The 27,651-nt window shown below is 40.9% G+C and overlaps 1 protein-coding gene across 2 annotated transcripts in view; it reads left to right on the forward strand.

Annotated features, from left to right (window-relative positions):
* The window catches only part of PDGFD (platelet derived growth factor D), a 227,963-nt gene that overhangs the window by 122,517 nt on the left and 77,795 nt on the right, over nt 1–27,651 (forward strand). The window contains exon 2 of one of the 2 annotated variants that reach the window (XM_038536340.1): nt 26,242–26,428. In XM_038536340.1, the coding sequence (XP_038392268.1) occupies nt 26,242–26,428 (187 nt within the window). Of the gene's footprint in view, nt 1–26,223; nt 26,429–27,651 lie in introns of both variants that reach the window. The other variant, XM_038536339.1, reaches the window with a different exon arrangement.

A 27,651-nucleotide genomic window follows, 5' to 3' on the forward strand; every position in this document is an offset into this window, starting at 1 on the left:
AAACCAATGACAACTTTGTATGGGAGAGGCGAATTTTGTGGTTGGGATGGTTGTAGCACATGTGTCCAGCCACTAGCCTCAGGTCTCATAGCCCAAGGTGAGATCATGCCTTTATGGTATGGAATCATTCATCTGAAATAAGCAGGACCATCCTAAACACAAGATACCTCAGTTAGAGGGGGCAAAGTACATGCTGTACTTTTAATAAAATAGTGTCTAAGTGAATCACTTTTTAAAAAGAAAGCTGTGAGTTCTGTTCTTTGAAACTGTTGACTTACTCTGCCTCTAGAACCAAAACGAAGGTCAACAACACGGGCATCTTCAGAGATGAGTATCAAAAATTTAATCACGATGTGTCATTCTATCCTTAGTTAAAACCACGCTGTTCTGCAACTGCAGTTCTGGAGAAGCGCTCTCTCTGCCCATCTCTCTCTATCTCTGTCTCCTTGTCTCTCTGTGTCACTCTTGCTTTCTCACACTCGTGCGCACACATGCACACACACACACAAAGTAATTAAGATATACCAGCAAGATAGGAAGCCTGTTGTAACTTTGAAGTTGTAAAAATAGGGTGTAAGTTCCCTGGATTTGTCACTTATGATCTGAATGCCCTTGGACAAAGCATTAATTTCTTTGAGCTTCATTATCCTCCTATGTAAAATGGGGATGATGACAATAATCTCTTTTCCATAGGATTTTCATGTGGACTTAATGGATAATTTGAATTTGTCTTGTAAACTGAAATATGCGCTACCAAAGTAAATTACTGTTTCCTCCTATGGGTAGAAACCATAATTAGCGAGCTGGAGAAGTAAGAAGAGAGGATGGAATTTATAAACCCTGAAGGAAATATGTAGATAAATTTTAACCACTTCTTGACTTGGACTGGAAGCTGTTGCGTCTTCAGCGCCTTCCCTGCTCCCTTCAGCCTTGCACTCTTGGCTGCCCAAAATAGTAGGAAGACCTTCCGCCCCAGGACTGCCTGCACCCCCATCCCGTCTCGGGGCTGCCCCCGCGGAGAAACCAGGAGTGGGGTGGGAAGACCGGGAGCTGCGTGTTGATTACTGTGCTGTGGGTGCTTCTCTCAAGCGACTTCTTCTGGAGGCTCAAATAACTCATGTCGATTTTACAAAAAGATAGTACTGGACACTTCCCAACATCCGGTCAGAATCTTGGCACCAGCTCAGGGTCCAGTGTGTGCCCGTTTACGCGTCCTGCACATTCCGTAACAGGGTTCCCTACTGCTGCTCTGAATCAGCTAATTGAGATTCCAAAGGGCCGTGTCAGTAAATCTCCCAGATTTTTATAGATTTGCTAATTACAACATACAATAAAATGTATCTGGCAGACACTTTCAAGGCATGGGCTTCGGATATTCCAAGGTTGCATTCCCTACTTCGAAATTTTTCTGTGCATCAATTTCTTCATGTTTAAATACGGCTCTCAGTGTTGATACCCTGTTGAGTTGACTTGGGGCTTATTTTATAATTTTTTTTAAATTTTTTATTTATTTATGATAGTCACACACAGAGAGAGAGAGAGAGAGAGAGAGAGAGAGGCAGAGACATAGGCAGAGACATAGGCAGAGGGAGAAGCAGGCTCCATGCACCGGGAGCCTGATGTGGGATTCGATCCCGGGTCTCCAGGATCACACCCTGGGCCAAAGGCAGGTGCTAAACCGCTGCGCCACCCAGGGATCCCCCCAACTTGGGGCTTATTTTAATGCATCAATCACGTTATGATCCTCGGAAAGGATGTGTTCCACATTCTGCCCACAACTTCATGAGATCTGTTCTTCAGTAGAAATTATACAGATTTGACACTTATTATGTGCAAATAGGTAATTTGTATGCACATTTTTTGACAGGGGCCTTCTGTGAATCTCTCATTGTTTTGACAATATTAGCAAAACATAAGAGACTGACTTTAGTATCACTTATTTGTATTCAGTTCAGTCGATCTGTTGTGTGGTTCTTTGAAAAAAATTTGTATTTTGTGACCAATTTGTTTTACATGTGAAATATGAATAGAATAGCAGCATGAAAAGTCACTGTGTGTTCCATTTTTCTTTGTATGCTATTTGCCGTGTAGAAATGTATTCTTAGGTGTATACTTGGAGATTTTAATTCTTTAGATTCACCTGTTTTTACCATACACATTTATATCCCAATATGAAACCTACTTCTTGACACTAAATAGCAAACTGGGTATTTTGTGAGAACTTTTTGTTTACTAGAGTCCCAAAGGAAAGCTCCTCCTCACTCATATGTGGTATGTTTTCCCCTCACAGCCTTAGTTCATATGACATGTATGATGTCTGTTCAAGTTTCTAAGAGGTGGTCAAGAGCAAAGATGTTGGAGATGTGTTTGAAATCATGTTAACACTACCAAAGTGTCCTAGATTTGTGCACCTTTTTTCCTTAGGTTATCAATGTTTGCATGTTAAAATCTGGCTAATGCTAAAGATACAGTTGTGGGAATTTCACTGTGAATTTAACTTCTGGATGTAATACATAAATAGTTTATAAGGGAATGTCTGCAGAAAATATGAAAGTTGTAATAGGCATGTTGCCAATGTATGAAATTCCACTTGACAGTTCACAGAGGCCATAATACTAGATAGTTGTTGGAAGAGAAACGCAAATCATCTGTGTAGCAAATCTCCAGGCCATATTTACCTTACCTTTATTCTATGGCTACATAATCTGTCTCCTGGAAAAAAAATAGGTGACTTTACATGATATTAAGATTAGACATTAGGAGAAATTGTGAAGAATTTCCAAGAATTTCTAAATTACTAAGAATGGATCAATACTGTGCCTTTTTTATGAAAAAAAAAAAAAAACAAGAACTATTGATAGAAGAATAGTCAATGCCATCTTTTCCCCCTTTGTACTCAAAATCAACACTTCTTAAATGCTGCTCAGTAGGTAGGAGCATTTCTAGAATGATTATGGGAGTCTGTCTTTGGTGAATTGAGTGAGGTGAAAGAAACTTTGCCTTAATTGCAAAAGGAAGATTGACTCTTTTGAGACCAGGAGCTTCCTGAAAAGACAGAATTGCTGACATTCTATCTGAAATGCTCTGGAGCAAAGTTTGCAGTTCAAAAAGATGCAAATAAAACACTGCTTGGAAGACATATTTTTGTTGCTCATTTTGCAGCTGTTATTTACTAGAGATTCTGGTTATTTAATTATACCTTATTCCAGAAGATATTCAAGGTCATACTTGCAGCAGATTTTTGATTATATACAAAGCTATACAAAGTGGAACATTTCACCCTGGGGAGCCCTCCGAAAATGGCCATTGTCACTTTATTAAGTGAGCTGCTGCGGAGCTTGGCTCTGGTTGTTAAATCAAAGGTTTTTGTGTATGTTTTGTTTCTTCAGGCTATAGTTGTTCCATAGTTTTCATTTTTGACTAACTGGAAGTACACACCAATGGACCTTTGAAAAAATAAAAACATTTTTCACATTTTTGTATAGTCATTACCCAATAGTATCCAGGAAACTTTGACCAAACAACCAGATGTCCTGTAAACTCATGTGTGTGTACATACCTAAATTTAACTAAATGTTTGTTGAGGCACACTGCATTTTGTCTTGGCACTGTGAAAACAGAAACCAGGATAAAATATTGTTTCATTTTTATTGTTGTAAATGTTAAGGTCACATTTTTTCCTTCTTCATCACGTCTTGGGAATTGGAGGTGGAGAGAAGTATTTTGAATGTTGACCTAGGAAGTTGGAGGGTGAGTGTCATTCTTTTGTCAGTGCCATAGCAAGTATATGCCATTGTAATGTCACACTCTGAACAATAATATGAAAGCATTATTCTGTGCATTTTGTTGAGTCTGCTCACAGAAGCTATATCCATTAAGAAGTTGTCTCTCTGAGATGTTGAGTCCAAATACCTGTCTTGAACACTATCCAGATGCAATGCGTTAAGTTAGTACTTGAGAGAAAAATAGAGAGTGGTAGGAAATCAGTTGGGTTCACACTCTGGAATAAGAACTCTACTTTGACTGTGGCCTGACTCTTTGAAAAAGACAAATGAAGAGTACAGCTTCATTCCTGCCAGCCTATGTGCACTCTCTGATTAGTGTAAACTTCCTCCTCTTTTGTAAATGCTTAATATCTGTTCTGTCTGATAGAAATATTCCTCTTTCACTAACAAATTTCTGGGTTTGTGTATTACATTCTGTTTTTTGGTTTTTGGTATACTAACTGGGGAAGAAAATAAAGAAGGATGGTCTTTCCCTTGTATCAGAGCCCTGGTTGGGGCTCTCTGCACTTTGTCCTTGCACTACTCCTACACCTAGTTATGGATGCCTTTTCCACCATGCCCAGAGCCAGGGTGTGAGTATAGCTTCTCTAGCACTATTGCTCTTGGCAGCCATCCTCACCTTGACTCTTGGAAGTTTCCCTACATACATGTATTAGTTAGCTAGTTGAAGAATAAGCTGTGTAACAACCATCCCAAAATGAAGTGGCTTAACGCAAGAATTACTTATTCTCACTCGTGTGTCTGGGATCAGATGGAGTTTGGTAGGCCTAGACTAGGCTTGTATGGTGTTGCCTTCTGCATTTGGTTGAATCCATAGCTGCTGCATGGATCTCTCATTGTTGTTCTAAAAGGCCATCCAGTACATGTGCTTCTCATGGCAGTTGCAGAAGCACAAAAGGGTTAAATAAAAACATAGGATGAATCTAAGGTCTAGGCTCATAATTGGTACATCATCTCTTCTTCCTGCATTCTGTTGTCTCAACCAAGTCTTAGTCCCAAGCCCAGCATTGATGGGGCATGAAAAGGAAGTGGTTGACTCCAGAGGGATTCCTAGAAAGTCAGATGGCAAATAATGAAGATGCTGTAGGAGGATGAGTAAGAGGAACAAGAGGAATAATAATTAAGTCAACTGTGGTGTGCACTCAAGAATTGATCCCAGTGCCCTTTTATCTCCCAGAGCAATGTTGTACAAGAATTCTATAGAATACAGCTACATGAAATGCTAACATTTAGGAAAGCTGGGTAGAGAGTATACATGAACTCTGTTATTATTTTTGCAACATTTTTGTAAAGCTAAAATTATTTCAAAGTAAAATGGAAGAAAGGATATGCAGGGGTGAAAAAAGATTTAAAAATTTAAAGAAACCAGTGTAGAATGGGCTAAGCTTTGAAGGATTAATAGGAGTTAGTTTTGGACATACTGAGTTTTGATTCAGTGTATCACTAAAGAGGGAAAGACTAGAAAGCAGTTGCATATGTGACATCAGGAATAAAGACACATTAAAGAGTTCTTGAACTCCTAGGGGATAGTAGACACTGAAGAGTAAAACAATCAACCAGGAAGAATGCATGCAAGGAGTAGAGAAGATGGAGTCCTAGAGAATATTGAGAATAAATAACAAGAAAAAAGTTAAGAAAACTGAAAGGTGGCTTCAAAATGCAGACTTTAAAGAAAGAGGAAGTCACCTGCTTGCCATAAGTTTCAGTGGAGAAGAGAAAAAAAAGAAGAGGAAGAAAGAATGAGGAAACATGCACTTAGATATATATACTGTGATTAAATTTCTGAATTTCAAGGATAGTTAGAAATTTTTACAAGCATCCCAATGGAAACATTTTTTAAAAAGCCCATTTAAGCATTAAAATTTGTATCTGCTGCAGGGATGTGAAGATACTGGGTTAGTAACTACAGATTATGGAGACCTAAGGATTGTGTTTTAAGAAACCTATATCCAGCTGAGATATAATTTATCTGTCAAACAAAAGAGGAACATTTTGCTCATGAAAGAATTTAGCAGGTCTACCAGCAAAACTACTTACCTGAGAAAATGTTCCAGACAGCATTCTAACAATGAAAAATTAAACACAGATATCACAATAGGAAGGAAGACAGATAATGAAATATGTGAAAGAGTGTTAGAACTTTTTTGCAGTTCATTTCTGAATGGATTATAATGTTAATAGGATTCCTTAATACATGTGTTAATTATTTGTGTAATTGGAAAATAGGTAGAAGGAACAATATAATAATCATATAGAACTAAAACTTTCTGTTTCTGGAAAATGAGAGCTTTGAATAAGGGTGAGGAGATTGGGAAATAGAAGCTTTCCTTGTAGGAATGAGGCACATGCATGGGAGGAATAACACATGCAGGCAGTATCTTGAGGGCATTCCTATTTTCAATTTACATAATAACATGTTATTTGTAAAATACAACAGTTTTAAAAATGTTTGGATGCCAATGATGGGAAAATAAACTTTGTATAACAGAAAAAAAAATTCTGTAGAATACTTTTCTAGCATAAATAAGTCCCATGATTCCATAGGTTAGACTGAGGAGAATCAGTCCATTTCTAGTTTTTCCTAGATGACGGCCACTCATATGTCATCCATGGATCTGCTGTCAGTCCCAGAAATCCTTTGTTATGAGTCCACAGTAAGATAAGGAATTTGCACCAAATGTAGATTAACTATTAATCTACATGCACTATTAGTTTACTAAAATTATTTATTATAACAAGACATTTTTGATGAAGGAAGCAGCATTTTGATTTTCAACCTGGCCCATACTCCTCATTACGTGGCAGACAGGCACTTTAAGTATCATCACCCTAGAACTTGTCTAGAAGAATGGATCCCTTCATTCAGTATTTCAATCCTTTCACTAATTCTAGATTATACAATAAATCCTCAGAGCTGAAGTTAAAACATAATGAATTCAATACCTTTATATTGGCATTAATGGTCCTGTCTGTTTGAAAAGGCTCCATTAGTACAGGTTCATGCAGGGAATAATGTAATATTAGGATAGATATGAAACTTTGGCACTAGGAAAAATGGAGTATAAAATATGACCATATAATTCCCAGGACTCTTAAAATAGAGTCAATTCCTTAGATTTAAATAGAAAAATATGTTTTCCATTGCCTTTTCAACATACTTTGAAAACAATTTATTACATTCCTCTGATGTCTACAAGTACCTATCAAATCACAGCTGTGAGAGAATAAAGTAATTACTTCGGTTATTAATACTTATCTGCTTTCGCATTTATATTATCTCATTCTTGGTTGATTGGAACATTTTTTTCCATTTTTATTTAATTTAGGAGCTTTCAATAAATTATTTGTGATGTCTTTGGCACATTGGATAAAATCAGGTCACACAATGTTACAGGGTTTATGTTTTCAAGGTATTATATCGACAGTCACAGTGATATCAAACTTATTAGAAAAAAATTAATGAAATAGCTCCAGGGCCTAACATTTCTAGAAATAGTCAAGGAAAGCCAAATATAAAATATTAAGTGTATGCCTCTATATCTACATTTTATTACATATGTTATTTCTTCTCTCTGAAGCAATAGATCGGGCCAAGAAACTACCCCCATTCTCTGAACTCCTAAAATGTTTGCTGCTAGAATTCATTGTTCATTTACCCCTTTGTGTTATTTTTCTGCATGTCTACTTAATTAAGTGGCATTCCTCTTCTGCTTTAGATTTTGTACAGCATTTCCACTTTTTTCTGAGGTGGGGGCCCTTCCAAGTGTCCCACAGGAGAGTCAGTGTTATCCCTATTTTGCAGATGAAAAAAATACCTTCTACTTTATGTGATTTTTCCCAAAGACACACGTTAGGAAGTAATACCAAACACTCCATTCAAATGCACCTTGTTTCGTAAAGCTCATGCGTGTTAGCACTCTCACAGTAGGAGTGGTGGATAGAACATGTGTGTATGGCCGAATATCCCTGTCGCATGCTCAGGATTGATAATAATCACTCCGGGGCTCTTTCCCCAGAGCATATAAGCAGTCTTGGAAATGGTCTCACTGCACTACTCCAGGGGAAGTCATATACTTTTTGGAGCTGGCATTTAGTATTAACTGTGTTTGCTTTTCCATCTCTGTACCTTGCTTTCTTAGGATTTATGTTTTGTTTTGTTTTGATTTTTATATCTATGCCCCATGGCATCTATCAGTGTACTTTGTTCAAAATAATAAACACTAAATAAATGTTAAAGGTTTATGGTTAAATGGGTACAAGTCATAATGTGGTAGAATTTGGTTAATTATAAGGGAGAGTTTTACTTTCATTATCATTGAATCTCTTATCTTTTATGTATTTCTGGGCCTCCTCCCGTGCTACACATTGCAGACCCAAGATCGAATTCATTCATGGGGGGCAGACAAGGGAGGCAGAGAAGGTCCTAGCAGAGCACATGGACATGCAAGGGCTGGGCCCCATGGTATGATACAGATGTTGCTGTCTGTATGTCACCCTTGAGGGATGGGAGCCTCCGGGCACCCCCTGCATTGCAATTCACAGAGAATGGGGCATCATGCGAGTGTGGCAGACCCCCCCACCCAACAGGAGACAGTTCACAGAAGCAGCCCAGCAGGAGCACATGTCAGGGATTTGACTGCAGGGCTTGTGAATCCTGGCTTCAAACTCCCAATGAGGAGTGCCTGGGGGCCCTGTGTGCTGAATGTCCAGCTCTTGGTCTCAGCTCAAGTCTTGATCTCAGGGCAAGGAGTTCAAGCCCTCCATTGGGCTCCATGTTGGGTATGGAGCCTACTTAAAAAAAGAAAAAAAATTACAAATGAAGCAACTCATTGAACAAATACACTAATTGCATCACCTCCCCTGTACTGCCTCCTTGTATGTAAACACAGAAGGGATGCCTGGGTGGCTCAGTGGTTTAGCACCTGCCTTCGAGCCAGGGCATGATCCTGGAATCCTGGGATCGAGTCCCACATCAGGCTCCCTGCATGGAGCCTGCTTCTCCCTCTGCCTGTGTCTCTGTCTCTTAAATAAATAAATAAGTAAATAAGTAAGTAAGTAAGTAAATAAATAAATCAAATCTTTTTAAAAGTAAAAAAAAAAATGCACAGAAGCATCTTATGTTGAGAATATTCTGAATTTCATTCCTTTATTCAATGTATATCGAAAGCCTTTTTATTATCTCCCACTGAGTCCTGATACTGCAGTGAATGATACCTAGTCCTCATTTTCCAGTAGCTTCCAGTCTGGAAAATAGAGGACAGGAAGAGAGTGAGTGTTTCAGGCAAAATCCATAAAAATGCTCATGTTAAGTTTTCTGTCACAATATTGACCCGAGAAATGCTGTTTTCCTCCTAACACCCCCATTTACTGTGTATCATCATAAGAGACTCTGGATAATTTTTTAGTTAAAAAGTCCTCTGCACCATGATTACTCACCCGGTGAAAACAGCAGTAGTCACTGTACTCATCTTCAAGTCTTTCTAGGAGTATAAATGGCTGCGACACACTTTCACAAGAGGGCCTGTGTAGCAAACACCAAGGATCCTAGCACTAACACCTACAACATAGTGCACTACCGTATTGGGAGGCTCTCTTGGGTGTAGATGTATAAGCCATATGTATAAGGGTGTAGATGTATAAGCTTCAGCTTTTCCTCATGAGAGTCAGCATCCTGGTCTATGTAACAAGATAAAGACGTAGTAGTGTACCTGGGCAGTGTTTGTAAGACCCCCGTCAGGAGCCCATGGAGAACCCTGCATGTGATAAAAAGTATCCAGACTCCCACACTTTGCTGTTGATGGAACACATTCCATGTGAAAGCATGGGGGGGGGGTGTGAAGATCACTAATCATCATGGAGGCGGGTGAGGGGTTGTGCCATCAGGCTTGTGTAGTAATACACATGTGCTGAGCTCCACACTGGAACCTGGAAATGGAGAAGACAGGAACTGAGGATGGTTTGACCATGTGGACTGAGCATGTGCCACAAGTAGCGGTCAGGTGTGTGCCTACCTGGGTTCCCATGTGCTGGATGGTGGGCAGGAAAAACACCCAGGAGATGTTAGCAGGTGGTTCCCAGGACACAGAGATGACTGGGGGCTCAAAAAACATTCCTTCACAAGTTTCTAATATGACCCATTTTTCTTTTACTTTCTTAAGATTTTATTTATTCATGAGAGACAGAGAGAGAGAGAGGCTGAGACATAGGCAGAGGGAGAAGCAGGCTCCCCATTGAGCAGAGAGCCCAATGCAGAACTCGATCCCAGAACCCCAGGATCATGACCTGAGCCAAAGGCAGATGCTTAACCATTGAGCAACCCAGGTGGCCCCCATATTTCTTAAGTACTATTACACATCAGGTGGGGAAGACAGATTTTCCTGCCCATCTATCCTTCACCCCAAACAGCTAGTACACATCCTTTTCAGATTAAGAATCAAGTCACATCCACTTTTTTTTTTTCTTACAGTGGTCACAGTGTCCCGTCCGTGTTGAGGTAGGATGCACTCAGGAAACGTTGGCTCGATGTGTATTTCGAGTGGCCTTTTTAAGCCTCAATAAAAACACAGACACACTTGCTGTTAAATTGCTGCCATTAGATGCCACACCACTTGCTGCCCTGCCCTTTCTCCTTCTTCATAGAACCCTGGTGGGTGGACATGAGCTTCAGGGGAGCCCAGCCACCCCAGCCCAGGGAGCATGCTGTGTGCAGTGAGCAAGTCATGGTGACTCAGTTCCCCTTGCCCACGTGGCAAGCAGCAGGCCTAGGGATGCGCCTGGATTCTGTCCCTGACACAGAGGGAGAGCCTGCCTACCAGATGGTGGGAGGGTTCCAGAGGGGTTTCTGCTTTTTAAAAAAGAGATTCACGTAGAAGAAAGCCATTTCAGGGATGCCTGGGTGGTTCAGCGGTTAAGAGTCTGTGTTTGGCTCAGGGCGTGATCCCGGGGTCCTAGGATCAAGTCCTACATCAGGCTTCCTGCAGGCAGCCTCGTTCCCCCTCTATGTCTCTACCTCTCTCTCTGTCTCTCATGAATAAATAAATAAAATAAAATCCTAAAAAAAAAAAAAAGAAAGAAAGCCATTTCATGGTCTCTGCATCCAGCCCTGTGAGGAGGAAGTAGCTGGAGCTCTCTCATAGCCACCTATTAGATTATGAGAAGAGCCCCCATGGCCGGGCCAGCAGAACAGACAGGTAGAGGATGGGATGACACCTCAAAGTCTTGAACTAACCCACCCTAAAAATGTTCTACCTCCAGACTTCCAGTCCGAGATGACACATTTTCTTTATTGTCAAGTCATTTTGTGTTTGTTCATCTGTTATTCATAGCCTGAATTAGCTTATGGGACCCATGCCTTGTTACAACGTGTGGTGGTGTACAAATAAAGCAAAGGGCCTCTCCCTTTGTGCAGAATTCAGAAGGCTTCTGTCAGCAAATATTTTTTGAGAGCTCTCTACTCTTCAAAAATGGATAAATGGAGAGAGAATGTATTTCGGTGGAGATTTCTGTACTCTGTAGGACACACACGAAGCTGGTTTTCAGTGTAGTTTCCATGTGAGCTCTTTATATGCATGAAAGCATGGTCTTTGGGTCCCTGTGTTTAACCAAAAATGAATCTAGAAATAAAATCTCTGAGTAGCTAAATTGGCCAATCATGCAAAATATATATGATATCATAATTTGGTGAAACATGACATTCTGAATAATCTAATGCATGTTAATAGTGGCACTTAAAAAAAAAGCTTTTATTTATTTATTTGAGGAGAGAGGGGTAGAGGGAGAGAAAGAATCTAAAGCAGACTCCCCACCGAGCATGGAGCCCAACGTGGGGGCTCATGACCCCGAGATCATAACCTGAGCTGAAATCAAGAGTCAGACACTTACCCTACTGAGCTACCCAGATGCCCCCAGTACACTGGTACTTTTAAATTTATTCACATGACTCACTTCCCAAAACCCTATTTTGTTCTATGTATATTTTTAGGTCTAATGTAGAGACATACACATTAGGAAACTGTGCTTTTGAATGTACTGTTTTATTTAAGGAAAATGTTAAATATATCATTTTCCTTCATGCACAGGTGCTTTAAAATGCTTTTTTAAAACTATTCCAGATACAAAGGCAATGCTATCTTTTCTTTTTTATTTTGAAGTACCAAGAGAGATGACTTATAGTTCCTCTCGCCTCTGAAACTGGTCTTTTTCTAAGATTAACTTTAAAATAAATGTAGCTTTGTTCACACTTGAACCCCTCGAGAATAAACAAAATCTGCATTTCTTTTTCAAGCAGTAGTCTGTCAGTCTAAGAAACAACATTTTTTCAGTGGTTGGCTTCTCATAGCATGGTCTCTGTAGCAGTCTCACATCACTGTAGCTCAATTTAAAAGTTAGAATTTTATGGAGTGTGTTTCAGAAGAAAATCTAATAAAGTTTAAAAGTAATTACTCACAGTTTTGAATAAAGTAAGAAATGTCATCATAAGAGTTTGGAGCAATAGATACAGTGGCAATGGCAATATTCTTGAAGCCTTAATATGATGGGAATGGAGAGTATTGTCTTCTCCTTTGTAAAAAAAAAAAAAATTGTAACAGGAGAATCTGAAACTTATGCCTCCTACCGTGCAGCGTCATAGTCAGGGTAAAAACATAAATCTGGTGCACAGTCTAAAGTAACTCCTGATTCCTAGCAGGTGTGCCCTGAGATCTGGGTAAATGCTTAAGTAGTGATGGGCCCCTTTGGTTCTTGTCCTGGAAAATAGCTTCATATTCTTTTCTGCTAGTCATGAAAGAAACTATATTATTAATATATGTGCTTCCAGGGAAGCCACCAGACAGATGCCAGTATATCATTAGTCATTTTTTCCATATAGCTGTTCAGTTTTCTACTGTGAAGCCTGGTGGGCTCTGCAGATGCCTATCTGAGTTCACATATAGATTCCTTTTAACAATGTATGTACACACCATTATCATTCTCAATACTCATTAAGTGCTAGTATGAATTTTCTTTTATTAAAGGCCAGACCCTTTTTTCTATGTCATCTGAAAAAATGATTCTAGTTGACCACAGGAGTGGTCCAGCAAGAGAGCAAGCTTGCCTTACATTGATGTATGTTTCGTATGGCATGAATCTATCGCAAATGTCTTAGTCATCTCCAAAGGACACTACATGTTAGGATATTTACAGGTTTCTCGTTTGATAGTCTGACTTTATCATAAGAAGATAGATAGATATACTCCAAATATACAACCGTGCCTCAATCATTTCACTTAGTTTTTCCTATCAAAGATAATGTTATTTGCTATTATTTGTTTTAAAATGTTTCTGAATGCGTGGTGATAATGAGGACCAACATGTAAGGTTCCTTTGCGCTCTAAATAGACCTATAAATATTAAGCATTTACTGTAGCCCTTGAGACATATTTAGTAAATATTAGCTTTTTGTGAAAATTATTTTCATCTAACATTTACAGATTATTCTGAAGAACATGTAAATAACATGCCACAGAAATGTAATTTGCCCAGAGATTTCTTTAACCTAGACAGGAAAACCACCCAATTTTTCTCCCAAGAGAAAGTTGAGGGAGTATTTGCTGGGCGCCCACTGTGAATAACACTGCTACCCAGCAGTTTGCACTCTTGAACAGGTAAGAGGAAGCTGAAATGTGGACTAAGGAGGAGACCTAATGTGAGTGATGCAAACAAGGTTGCTTCTGTCTCTGTTTCCAGGCCCGTGACAGACATTGCTGATGCTCTTTTACATTTTCCCCACTTAAAATAGATGCAGGCTTGGAATCCTACCTTAGTATTGCAGGAGGTGATCACCATTCAAGTTTACCTACCAGGTAAATCCTGTTCGCCATTTCTAACAAGACGAGTTCTAAAGAAGGTCAAGGTCCCTTCCTCGAATGTATTTTTCTGGCAACTCAGCAACATTTTCCTTCCTCCGTAGTCCTCAAGGTTCCTGCATGAATTCTCGGTCCATCTCTATTTCTCTCCCAACCATCTCTCCCCCCACCACCCAGTGACTCATCATAAAACAACAGTGGAATGTTATTCAGTATATGGATAGTTTCTGCTACCGACTGGAAAACAAAGAAATGAGTCAAACTTTGGCTTCAGTGTGGGAGTAGCAAGCAGACCCTTGAGGGCGTCACAAGGGCTGCTCATCACTTTCAGGAGGCTGCCTGCTGGATGTCATGTCTGCACATGGGATTAGACTCAGCCAGTAATATGTAAACAGAGGCATTTAGAAAACCAGCAAGTAGCTCTTCGCCCGCTTGAGTCCCTCTGCCATTACTGTTAGTGCTACAATCATGATGCTGCATTAACCCGGGTCCCTGAGGAGAAAGCATGAAGAAGAACCCCACCAACCCAAAGTTGGATGGATGTGCTGTATGAACAAGAAATAAAATGCTGTTGTTAAAACCAGGGAGATTAGGATGGTGTAATCCAACCTCTCCTGACTAACACCACATTGTGACCATGCATAGATAGGACCAGAGGAGAATCCTTGGAGAGGGCTCACCAGATCCGGCAGCGATCCTAAAGAGAACTGTTGGCATGAGATCTGACAAGCAGACAGAAGGCTGGCTTCCTTTAAAGCACCGTCCATTGAAAAACCCAACATTGCTTTAGTAATAGCTTCTGTGGGGAAAGCACCATCTGCTTTGAAGGCACACGAAACTCTTTTTTAATAAAATGGCAATAGTATGAATTGATCCAAAAACATAAGTTCTTTTATTTCATTATCCCTGTGGAAGTCCAAGTTCAAACCTTTTTTGAATTGAGTCTCAAAAGTCTTCAAAGTTTTTTCTGTCTTTCAGTATGGAGACATAGCGCCATGACCTTTTTCATAACCTGTGTGTGTGTGTGTGTGTGTGTGTGTGTGTTCTTGATTTAATTTGCCTAGCTTAGCACTTTTTGGCCTCACAAAAATTTTAAGAAAGATTAAGGAGTACTTGGAATCCATCTGCACTTTCTGTTTAATTAATTTTCGTATCATGTTTGGCTTATGGGAGTTACAAATTGCTAAAGCAGGTGATTCTCTTGAATGCTACCAGCTTTTGACGGATAGATGTTCATCACCATCACAGTGTATGAATTGTTTGCATTAATATCTCATAGCTTTGAGAATTCTTTGACCTATTCTGAGATATAATTTCTGCTGTCCTTAATTTTATTATCTAGGTAAAAGGGGAATTTGTTTTCTTAAACCTCAATGACAAGTCAAAATTCAGCTTCATATACTTGTATATATCTTCTCAGCTCTGGTCCTATGAAGCACTTGAGTATTTCTTTACAAGAGAATCTGGATGAGATAAAATTTCTCCATATTTTATTGTATGTATATTTTCATCTATTTTTCTATACTAATTTATTTGCACAAAAACATTTTAATTTTAGTGCTCCATTTTAATGCAGACTTTATAAAGGCATTTTAAGTAACAATTAGATATTCAAATATAAATTATAATTCATCCATATATGGTGCTACCAATGAAAGTACCAAGTTTGAAAGCAGATGAATAGTTATCTCTTAAGCATAACTAAATTTAGACACACAAAATGCTGCCCAAACTTGCTCCATTTTCTAACAACTGGACATTTACCTTTAACAGTCATCATAAAATATTTCCCTACTTTGAAATATTAATATAATATGAAAAAAGTATTCTTGAGTGACTTTCAGTATTGAAAAATGTCTCCACTCTGGCCATGTAGTTTAGTAAACATGTAGATATAATTATCATTATACATAATGTGGTCATTTTTATTACATGGGAGGTAATTAATGTACATATCAAATCCAGAGATAGGTATATATCAGTCACAGATAATGGGCCATGTGATCCTTCTATTAACTGCCAGCTAGTTTTCTCTTTAGTCAAATGTGATTAGGAAAATGCTTTATCTCCATCACATGGATTACGTTTTTAATCATCAGGATAGGGCAGCCCATGTGGCTCAGCAGTTTAGCGCCTCCTTTGGCCCAGGTCGTGATCCTGGAGACCCGGGATCGAGTCCTTTGTCGGGCTCCCTGCATGGAGCCTGCTTCTCCCTCTGCCTGTGTCTCTGCCTTTCTCTCTCTCTCTCTCTCTCTCTCTGTCTCTCATGAATGAATAAATAAAATCTTAAAAAAAAATAATTAGGATATTTCAGAATCATCTTCTTTGCTCCATACCTCAAATTCCAGGGCAGTATTGTTGACTGCTAATTCTTCCTGAAACTCACCCTGTAAAATAACCTCAGAAAATCCTCACTCTCTGAAAACTTGAAGTTCATACTTTAGTCTTCATAGACAGTGTTTGTAAGAATACTAGTTTTAGGGGCACCTGGGTGGCTCAGTGATTGAGCGTCTGCCTTTGGTTCAGGGTGTGATCCCAGGGTCCTCGAATCAAGTCCCACATTGGGCTCCCCGAAGGGAGCCTGCTTCTCCCTCTGCCTATGTCTCTGCCTCTTTCTGTGTCTCATGAATAAATAAAATCTCTTATAAAAAAAAGAATATTAGTTTCTATATAATCAGTGTTTCCTTTTTAAAAAAATTATTTACTTGAGAATGAGAGAGAGAGAGAGAGAGAGAACGAGGAGGGGCAGAGGGAGAGGGAGAAGGAGAAACAGACTCCCCCCTGAGCAGGGAGCCTGACAAGGGCTGCATCCCAGGACCCTGGAATCATGACCTGAGCCAAAGGCAGACGCTTCCCCAACTGAACCACCCAAGTGCTCTCTGATCAGTGTTTCCTAGAAAAAAGGTGAAACCTGGTTTTTCCTAGGTATGACTTTTCCATCTATTTTGCCTATTATCTGTCTTTATCTTTGAACTCTATTTGCTGTGATTAAAGCAGATCTTTCTGTCATTAGGATTATCTTGCTTTCTAGGTGTTAAGTTAATGTAATTGAAAAGATCTCTGATTCTATCATTCTTTCTGTCATGCCACTCCACATTGCCCTTCCCCATCTGCCACAGTTCTGAATGTTACTGATTATTCACATCTTTCACATGTAAACAACATCACAACACAAAATGACTACAGTAGAAGGAAAGAGAATTATTAGAGAGTTAATTAATAAAATTATGTTTATGTGGTAAAATACAGCATGGATATTTTCAGGCAACCTTTGTTTTCACTTATTTTAATTTTCTAAATCTAAACCAAAAATAATTTTCATTTTAATATAATTTCAGTCATTTCTGTAATATACCTATAAAATAGAAGCTTTTTAAAGGAAAGAGTACACAGTAGTCCCCCACCCCTTATTTGAGATTTTGCTTTCCTGGCTCTCAGTTACCCTAGGTCATCTGCTATCAGGAAGCAGATGATCCTCCTTCTGATGGATAGTTGAAAGGTAAGGAGTAGCCTCACACTACTTCACAGCACCCACATCATCTACCTGCCACGTCACACACCCACATCATGTACCTGCCATGTCGCAGCACCCCCATCACACACCTGCCATGTCACAGCGCCCTCATCATTCACCTGCTACATCACAGCACCCATATCATACACTTCACTGCATTTCATCACCTCATATCATTACAAGAAGTGTGAGTACAGTAAGATATTTTGAGAGAGAGCCCACATTCACATAACTTTCATCACAGTACATTGTTATAATTGTTCTATGTTATTAGTTATTGTTGCTGAACTCTTTTTGTGCCAAATTTATAAATGAAACTTTATCAGAGGTATGCATGTATAGGGAAAACGTCAAGCATCCATGGGGGTCTTGGAACATATGTCCCCTGGAAAGGAGGAGGTCCTATAATTGCTTGGTGTCATGTAATAACACAACAAAACGTTGTGCATTAAAAGATCTGGGGAGGTGAGAAATAATGTGATACTTTGGGCATCACTACATTCCTGGTAACTATTGCTGACCAATGTTCAAAGAGAATTTATGGTACTTTTTATTTCTCTATTTTGATAGACAAATTCTTAAAGAAGAGTAATTTCGAGCTCAGGGAATTATCAAGTGATTACTCTCCAAAAACACTAAATTGTTACTCTGAGAAAGTTTGTTTATAAAACATTAACACTTTGGTTTGTGCCAAAAGGAACTGTAATTTAAAGAAAATACATAATTGACAGACAACCAACCCCCTCCTCCCTGAATCTTTGTAAATAGATGTTGTTGTATTAGAACTGGAATTCTTAGAAAAATCTGTGCTGGAAAATTCTAAATAAATGTCTGATGTTTAATCAGCTTTGCTCTTGAGTTGCTTGCAAGCAGAATGAGCACAGGTGACTTGTCTGAGAGCTGATAGGGGATTTGGGAAGACTATTTTCATTAGGAATGTGTGCCAGTTGTCAACCAGAATCTCCTTAATGAAGATGGCCCCACCAACAGTCCCAGGAAGAATTTAATTCGTTGGTTGGAAGCTTTGGTGCCTTAGGAAACATTGAGGGGAAAAAACGTTGAAAATGCTCTCACACTGATTTTTAAACTAACATTTTTAAAGAAGTCTAATTTTCACCTTTAGCAGTTCACATGGTGAGACTTCCAACCTTGTGCTTTTTAAGTTATATAATTTCCCATAAATTATCTCCTCATTAAATTCAATTTCATCCCAATTGTGTGTCTTAGGATCTGTTCTACAAATTGACCTATTCATCATAAAATTAGGGACTCCCTGCCCTATCTTCTCTTATATTCTTCACTTCTCCCCTGCTTCTGTGCATTGTCAACAATGCACTGCCCTAGGCCTTACTAATGAAGGTACTATTTTGCATCCTAGGATGCTTTTCTGTTCTGTGTTGTTAGCCACGGAGGGAGAATGCAAGACTAATTTGAGCTTTGTAGTAATACTAAGTAATAACACAATAGATAAGGCATAGACCTGACCCTTGATGAATCTCGCTGAGCTTACTCTTCTCAATTAGATGCTTGCTCCCGATGGGAACCTCTGTGGTCCATTCAGTTACCTGACTTATATGGTGCTCAATGGATCTGAGCATGGCCTCTATTTACACCAACAAACTCCCCTGATTTTATTTGAGGGTTCTTTTTTTTCTTGGTCCTGGGTTTTCCGAGGGTGGTACAGCCTGGCTATAGTGAACCTGGTGATGTAAGTAGTACAGACGAAGAGAAAGGACCAGTTCAGTGGAACGCTTCCCAAAATAATCCTTTAATATTGATGCCAAATGTATGCCCCACAATGTCAAGCCCACTGGCTACCTCAAAATTGAATTTGTTAGAACTAAAATATTTGAGGGGGTGCCTGGGTGGCTGGGTCTGTTAAGCATCTGATTCTTGATTTCAGCTCAGGTCATGATCTTGGGATTGAGCCCCACATTGGGCTCCGTGCTAAGTGGGGAGTCTGTTGCAGATTCTCTCTCTCTCTCTCTCTCTCTGCCCCTCCCCTCCCAATAAATAAATAAATCTTAAAGAAATAAAATATTTGGGCATTTTTCAACTTTATTTCTGATAAAGCTCTCTTTTATTCATTGTTGTTGTTGTTTAAAGATGCTAATCAAAGAGATGCTTTCCATTTGTAGGAACTCTGGATAATCATTATTTGCAGTAACCATCCATCCATGTATGTATTAACAGATACATTTTGAAGGTCTCCATTTGCCAAGGCTGACAAGGCACTAGAGTTGCAAGGCATAGTCCTTTTCTACAAGGAATGTAATATTCTGTGTATGATTTTTTTCTTTTCACTTTCCTGCGAGACTTTTTCAAAGAAACAATAAAGCACCTCCAAATATCTTCAGTTTTTATCTCCTGTACCTAACCAGACTCACATAGCTTTAAAAAGTGCTAAACAAGGACGCCTGGGTGGCTCAGCAGTTTGGCGCTGCCTTCGGCCGGGGCGTGATTCTGGAACCCCGGATCGAATCCCACATCGGGCTCCCTGCATGGAGCCTACTTCTCCCTCTGCCTATGTCTCTGCCTCTCTCTGTATGTCTCTCATGAATAAATAAATAAAATCTTTTTAAAAAGTGCTAAACATAGAATGCATGTTCCCATATTAAAGGATTTATTTAAATTCTTCCATAATGTGTTCAGCACAAACCTATGTGCAAAGTAGCTAGCTATGTGCCTAGGATACGTTTCTAGTTTATAAGAAGGAAAGATTCTCATAAATGTGTGCTTGAAAAACTTTTTGCACTTATTCCTTTGTTCTCTTATTTTAGACAACAGAATACAAATAGTTATAAAATCATTGTTAGATGGAAAAGTGTTTATCTCATTGAAGATTTTGGATTTCAGATTGGATTGTCTCATTTTTGCCTCACCCTTGACCACTGAGTCATGGTCAACCCACTGGCAGCTCCATCCCCTTATGAGAAAATTGGTGAGGTGTCATGTCACTTGGACCTGAGAGGAATCTTGATACCCCATTATGCAGCCCCAAAAGTATCAGTTTCAGAAACAGAAGCAGAAAGATGACAGGGTGAGTCTCATGCTGTTGTTTGTTGTCATGGAGGAAAGCCACCGGGACCAGAGCATGGTGGTGCTGAATTGAAGACTCCACTCTTACTCATGCAGCTCCATTCCTTTGGTTTGCAACAAATCACTTTAACTTCTCTGTGTTGGTTTCATTACCTGTTAAAGTAACAAAACAAAATTAAATTTAAAAGAAAAAAAATGAAATGAGAGTAATGATATTTACTACGTCTTTTTTTGTTACATAAACGTATATTTATGATGGACTTACAAAATTGGATTCTTATAAACTATATTGCTTCTTACAAAAATCAAGTAGTCTTATTGTGGTTGTTTAGCAACAGAAGTGGGGCTGCTTGGATTATATATCATTCAACTAGAGTCTGGGAAAATGTTGTTTCTATGATATATTGTATAATTATGGAACAGCCATTTTGCAAATGAAATTTCATAATATATCCCTTTGCACATTAGAAATTTTCTGACTCCGGTGACCATTCTTTGCTTTTGTGACTGTCAGTCATGATGCTGGCTCCTGGATGTCTTATGGGGATAGTGGGGCAAATGTGTATGGCTGTACTGTCCCACCGAATTTGTGTGAGCTGGCATAGCCTGTAATTATATCATTGTTTGTTCCTATGGATCAAGTATCTTAATCCTATTTAACCACTCAGCATTTAGGCTTTGCATTTTATGTTATCATAGGTAATATTATGATCTGAGAAGAAATAAAAGCATTGCCATTTTTCATGATTTCATTCATTAAACATGATGTGATGTGATAGTGGATTACTACATGTATGTATTGGGACCAGGAATGACCCTATTCCATGAAACAGGGAAAGCTAGATAAGTGGTGACACTCAGGTGCCCCGTGTCAAAGTCAGTAAGGTAGATAGCTTCTCACAGTAGGGTCACTTTGCACCAGAAATGATGAATTGGATGAGGTTTCAAGGTCAAAGACAGGAAAGTGAGCCTGAGACAGGTCATCAGCTGGGGAGGTAAGATGAAAAATTGAACTTGAGGTGTAGTCATAGCAAGGAGGTAGGACAAAATCAGAGAGGGAGACAAACCATGAGAGACTCTTAACCATAGGAAATAAACTGAGGGTCCCTGGAGAGGAGAGGGGTGGGGGGACGGGGTCACTGGGGGATGGGCATAAAGGAGGCATGTGATGGGATGAGCACTGGGTATCCTATGAAAGTGGCGAATCACTGACTTCTTCCTCTGAAACTAATAATACTCTATATTTTAATTAATTAAATTTAAATTTTAAGAAAAGAAAAAGTCATTCTCTATGAAAAATGGCATAGTTCATATTTTGTCGTTGAGCAGCTAGAACCATGCTCTAGTGAAATGTGCAGGCTCTGAAGACCTACTCCCTGGGTCAAATCATGATTCCACGCTAGCTTTGTGCCCTGAGGTCCAAAGTTCTTTAAATTCTCTGACCTTCCTTTGTAAAGTGGGGATACTTTATTTATAACCCTAATTATATAGGGTTCTTGTGAAGATTCAGTGAAGTGTAGTGTATTAGAGTGCCGGGCACATAGTAATTGCTCCATACCCATACATGTTAGCTACTGTTGGACACCAAAGTGAATGCTTTCATTCAGAAGTATGACTTTCTGTATGATACTTGGTCTTGATCTCAGGTTAAACCTGATACGTTGCTGTCTGTACTGTACTTCATTATAACTCTCCTAAGAACAGCTCTGAGTCAGCATGGAGTTAGGAATTTTACATAAACAGTGTAACTCAAAAGTCAGAGCGGATTAGAGGACACACAGCAAAGAATCTAAACTTGCCTGTGATGAATCACCAAACTCTACCTCTGAAACTACTAATATAGTATACATTAGTTAATTGGCTTTAAGTTTTAAAAAAAAGATTAAATAAGTAAATAAATAAAATTACTTCTAGCACATTTCAGAGAAGGAAGAACAGGTTCTAGAGCATGGTGGTTCTCATGGCACCAAGTCTGCCACCCGATTGCCTGAGTCTGTCTTCTGACACCACCTTTACCAGCTCCATGACTTTAGATAAGTACTTGACCTCTCTGTGCCTGAGAACCTTCTTCTGTGGAATGGTAATAACAGTATCCATCTCAGGGAGTTGTAAATGCTCAGCACACGCGAGGTCCTACATGTGACGAGTTTATCCTGTAAATGAACCATGAAGAATGTTTGGAGCAATGCCTGGCACAGCATCAGCACTATAAAAGTGATGGCTAGTATTCATACTTGTGTAGATGTGTATTTTGGCAGGATTTATAACAGAAAATAAATTATGAAACTTGAGAAAAACATTTTTTTAATTTTGCCTATTAGTCAATATATTTCCATACGGTGCAATATAGGTCTGTGGTTAATTTCTGAAACCCGAGTCCAGCTTTGTCCTCAGCAACCTATCCTGTAAGAAGGAAAGCCTCCCACCCCACTCCCACTGTCACTTGCTTAAAAAAATAACAGGCATTTCCTGTGTAACCTGAGTTAGTTCATGAGGAGGTCTAGCCTTTAATGATGTTCTAGTGAAAAGAAGTCCCTTCCTTGCAGAAATCTGTCCAGTGCGTCAGGCCGAGCACTGCAGTCTCCCCGGCATCGTCCCACCATCCTGCTCCTGCATCGGGCGCTGCCACCCGCTTACCTGCCGCTTGCACCTGCTCCGTACCAGGGCAGGGTGCTCACGACCTGGCACCTTCATGGGCCTGTTCCCCTGCAGTCGTCACTGCTCTGATTTCCCCGTCCTGGAGGGCTCCTCAGTGTTCCCGATGCTCCCCTTCCCCTGCAGGACCCCGGCCACATGTCCGCTATCCCAGCTCAGGTCTAGGTGATGTCCCCCAGAGCCCGCTGACATGTGCACAGAAATTCTGGTCACTGCACGGAAACTGGGCTCCCAGAGTGTCAGTGTGTCACCAGGCAGGGCCCAGGCTCTGATTCTGCCCTTGGCCTTGGCCTTCCGTGTGGGCTCCTCCCCCTCCAACGAGAACTCACTGTCCCTGCCCTCCTGGATCAGAACCTTATTTCCACCTCTGAGCAGATGCTCTTCCTCCTGGTCGCCTTCTTCAGACCCACGGGCCTTCACCCTTGCAGGGCTTTCCTCTTTCCACTTCTGTCAAGTGCAAGTACTTTCCCTGGCTTTCCGAAGTGCCTGGAGTTCCCCTTTCAAGCCCCCTACCCTGCCCTGGGGCTCACATGGGCCCCATGTAGACTCTGCTCTAGATCCAGCTTTCTGCAGACGTCTTAGCGCAACCCTGACCCATGCCTTGCATTCACTGCCCCAAAGGCCCCGGGGCCCTCCCTGTGCCCCACCACCACACATCACGTTCCGCACTTCACATTCCTTTGTGTGTTGCTTGTGTGTTGCTACATGTGTGAAGTGTGAGTGGGCTTGGTGTCTCAGGGCCACAAACACAGATGCTCTTTAAGCATTCTTAAATTAGACCTACATGTAACATAGCACCTGGAATCTTAAAAACACACAAGCAGTGAATGCTACCCCTGAAAGAGACTACACAGAACACATGGTGCTCAAATGCCTTATGTTATAAATGAGTAATGTGAGCACCTCAGATACGTGGTTTTAAATTTAGTAGTTGTGCATTTAGATTTACGGTTACCTTCTATTCGTGGCAAGTAGTATCTTTGATAGAAAGTTTTGATAGAAACTTTGATAGATTATTTTATTGATAGATAAACTGAAAGTTTTATTTTACAATAGATTTGCTTTTGATTGAAAATATTAATTTAGGGTGGCTCAGTCCGTTAAGTGTTCAACTCTTGATTTTGGCTCTTGATTTCTTGACCTCAAAGGTGTGAGATTGAGCCCCCCATCGGGCTCCGCTCATCAGGGAGTTGGCTTGGGGTTCTCTTTCCTTCTCTGTCTGTCCCTCCCCTGGACGTACTTGTGCATGCACCCAGGCTTTCTCTTAAAAAAATTAATTTGGAGAAATATTAAGCAAATAATAGTAGCCAAGGTAAGGAAATAAGGTCCAAATTGTAAAGGTAAACCTGCAGTGATGGAAGTGTTGAAAACACTGCAAAACATTATGTTTAGAGTCTGCACTTAATAAATAATTGTTGATTGGCTGATAGTTCATATCTGCCTTCCCAGCAAACAGCCCTCACTCATTTCCTAAAAGCCCCACATGATAGAATAAGGAGATAAGTAATTTTTGTGACCACATCTTCAGCATAAGGTCAAGGGAAAAGAAGAGGGCAAGGTCAGCTGGGAAAAACATTTTTTGGCAGCTGGAGGATGTCTGGGCTGGGTTCACTGCAGGTGGCTGCAGAGCCAGAGCTCTCAGGTCCTGGTTTCCCAACCTCTCACTCCCACACAGAATCTAGCTGGGCAAACAGGTGAACACTGAATAAGTAAAACCTAATCTATATATTGTAATTCCTATAGCACAAGGACATTTGTGAAAGGGAAAGAAGCTTTTGCATTTCACATACTTCTTCCCTCTTCCTTCCTCTGTTATTTGGGAAGCTTTGCCAGCCACTCTTGGCAGCCCAGCCTTCCAGTGGTTTCCACCAGCAATTTAAGCGTCCCTGAGCAGGCTCAGTGAATTACAGGCCTCAAAGAAAACTCTCTGTGGGAAAACACAAATAGACTGGGGCAGGAGGCCCACTAATGGCAGGGTCTAAACAGCCAAAATCTAAAATGCAAAGAACTCTCATATTGGGAAAGACCTAAAACCAAGACCTACCCAGAGCTAGGTCAGAGTTCAGAGGTTAAGGGCACAGCCCCTGCCGGGCTACACTTCAGATGCCAGCTGCGGATCTGGGGGTTGCAGCCAACCCATACTTCTAACCAACTGGCTATCGATTCAGGGTCTGCCATAAACCCATCAGGTTGATCATTTGCTAGAACAGCTTACAGAACTCAAGAAAGCGCTGTCATTACAATTATAGTTATACTATTAAGTTTTACTGTAAAGAGTACAAATCAGGACCAGCCAAATAGGTCTGGGAGGGTCCCAAGAGTGAAGCTCTCATGTTCTCAGGACATGTCACTCTCCTAACACACCCGTATGTAACCAACCAGGAGGTTTCTCCAAGCTTCTAGGGCCAGAGTTTCTAAGGGGCCTTCATTCTGCAAGGGTGAGTGCTGGAATCACTGATGATGCAGCTGGATCCGGTCCCTGAGTTCCTCCCTGCCGGGAGGCTGAGAGGTCAGGCTGATGTCAGGGCTCAGAGTCCTCACCTCTAGCCACATGGTTGGTCCTGCCACAAAGCCTACCATAATCCTGACACCGTTCAGGGATCCATGGTTCATCAGCTCGTGTGTACACTCAGGAGTGGCCCCCAGGGCCCACCATGTATGACAAAGGCCCTTCTGTCACCTGGGGAATTCCAGGGGTCAGGAGTCCCCTGTTAGGAACCCGGACAAAGACCAGGCAAGATCTTTATTATACAACACAGAAAACAGAGTAAGAATTCGCTCTCAAAGTCACCAAAAACTACTGCAAAGAGATAGTGATTTTTCTGATGGAGAAACCACTGGAAAATGTTTGAATAAAAAAATCAGTAGTCACGAAGCACTGTTATATTCTTTTATGTGTTTCACTCACTCGTTCATTCATGCAGCAGGATTTACTGACTTCCATCCGTGCTCATCACTGGAGCTCTACTGTCACACTGTGAGGGCACAGAATAAAAGGAAGAAAAGGAGTTTTTTTTATTATTATTATTATTACCTGGAAGAAGGGAAGGAGGAATTCTTTTGAAGTATTTACTTATTTTAATATCAATCGAAATGAACCCGAGTTCTGAGATAATTGTTCATTTTCCTTGTCAAAAATGATATGAAAAGAGCTCTCATAGTGTGAAATACACCAGAGCCGGTGTAGACCTGCCAGGAACCTGAGGAGGTGGGGGATCGAGGAGGGAATGTAGACGTTGTTAGTGTGACCGGAAGGCTGCCATTTGGTCTTCTGTGGTTAGACAGAGTCAAGATGTGCTTTACAATCTGATGTTTTTAAACTGTTCTGTTTTTGCTTTCTTGTAATTGGAGCAACATACTAATTTCTACAAGTTGTGACTAGTAACAGAGAGCAATCACCTCACAGACTTATACCGAAGAGACGAGACCGTCTGGGTGACAGGAACCGGCCACGTGCAGAGCCCCCGCTTCCCCAGCAGCTACCCCAGGAACCTGCTGCTCACCTGGCGGCTGCACTCCCAGGAGAGAACGAGGATCCAGCTGGCCTTTGACCCTCAGTTTGGATTAGAGGAGGCCGAGAACGATATCTGTAGGTGAGTGGCGGTGTCGTTGCAGGGGCGCATCTCCATGGCCCAGGAAAGATGACTTGAAAACATCACACTTCCCCTTCGGGGCCCTTGGTCCCACCCAAGGAAGGTCGCCCTTCTTTTCCAAAAGCCCCTGTGTCCATCCTGGCAGATAACGCCCCAGGGCACGACCGCCTGGTGCTTCTCACAGAACCCGGGCCCATGGCCGCCAGCCCCGGGCCTCCGCCAGGTAGACACACCTGAGAGCAGGTAGCTGCATCCGGCGACGCCGCGCTGTGGCTCTGGGGCGCCTGCCACGGGCTTACGTGCAGAGCATCCGGCCCAGCGCAGCTCCAGGAACTCACAGGGCTCTTGTGACCAAACGAGGTACCGCCCTGATGCCTCCCTGTGCCCCCCATACTGGGAGAGGGTGATGGCGAGGACCCTGTCAGGGCCTTTCCCTGGAATCATAGGCCTCAGGTCTGAGTAAGAAAGAGCTGTCAAGTCCAGGGTCTGTGAGCTCCTCAGATGGTCTGTTTCCCGTCCTCTCTGGGTCAGCGGTAGACGGAAACTCTGCTTGATGACCTTCTCCCTTCTGAGCATGTTTATCCAAGAAAGCCCTGGCTGCTCCTTGAATTGTCTGCTCATGGCATCATAGTCACTTAATTAGCACGTATGAGGCTGGGGAGGATGTTTTTTTTTTCTCTCTCTCCTTTACTGCAGGCACTTGTTCTGCATTGCCAATGCACTGCTCAACTGCTTATTCTTTCAGCAGGTTTATTTCCCTTTGAATAATAAAAAGAGGGTGCCTCAAATTTGATTATCCTTTGTTGCATGTTTATTATGCTGACAGCTTTTATTATGTTGCTGTTTTTTCAAGAATAACAGCAGTGAGGACTACTTTCCAGGACCACAGAGAGTAAGGGATGCCGAGAGCAGAGAGAGATACATGCAGAAAGAGCAGGTTAATATTTACAGACAACAAACTCCAGCAGGTCTTGTGTCTTTTCAACCTTGAAAAGAGAACTAATTTCCTGTGCTGGAAAAAGAGATGATGGGGAAAAAATTTTTTTTGAAGATTGTAGAAGGTGACGATGACCCAGAAGGAAAGGCAGGTCTCTGCGGCTGAGCTAGGATTTTGATCCCGTAGGGAGTGAGCTCTTGCAGCATCCAGGCCTTAAAGATAGAAGACGCCAGGGTGGTTTCCATTGTCGACCCTTCATCAAATCCAGTTGCTTCTCCAAATTTGT

This window comes from Canis lupus, chromosome 5, assembly GCF_011100685.1.
Source record: "Canis lupus familiaris isolate Mischka breed German Shepherd chromosome 5, alternate assembly UU_Cfam_GSD_1.0, whole genome shotgun sequence".
Taxonomy (NCBI): domain Eukaryota; kingdom Metazoa; phylum Chordata; class Mammalia; order Carnivora; family Canidae; genus Canis; species Canis lupus.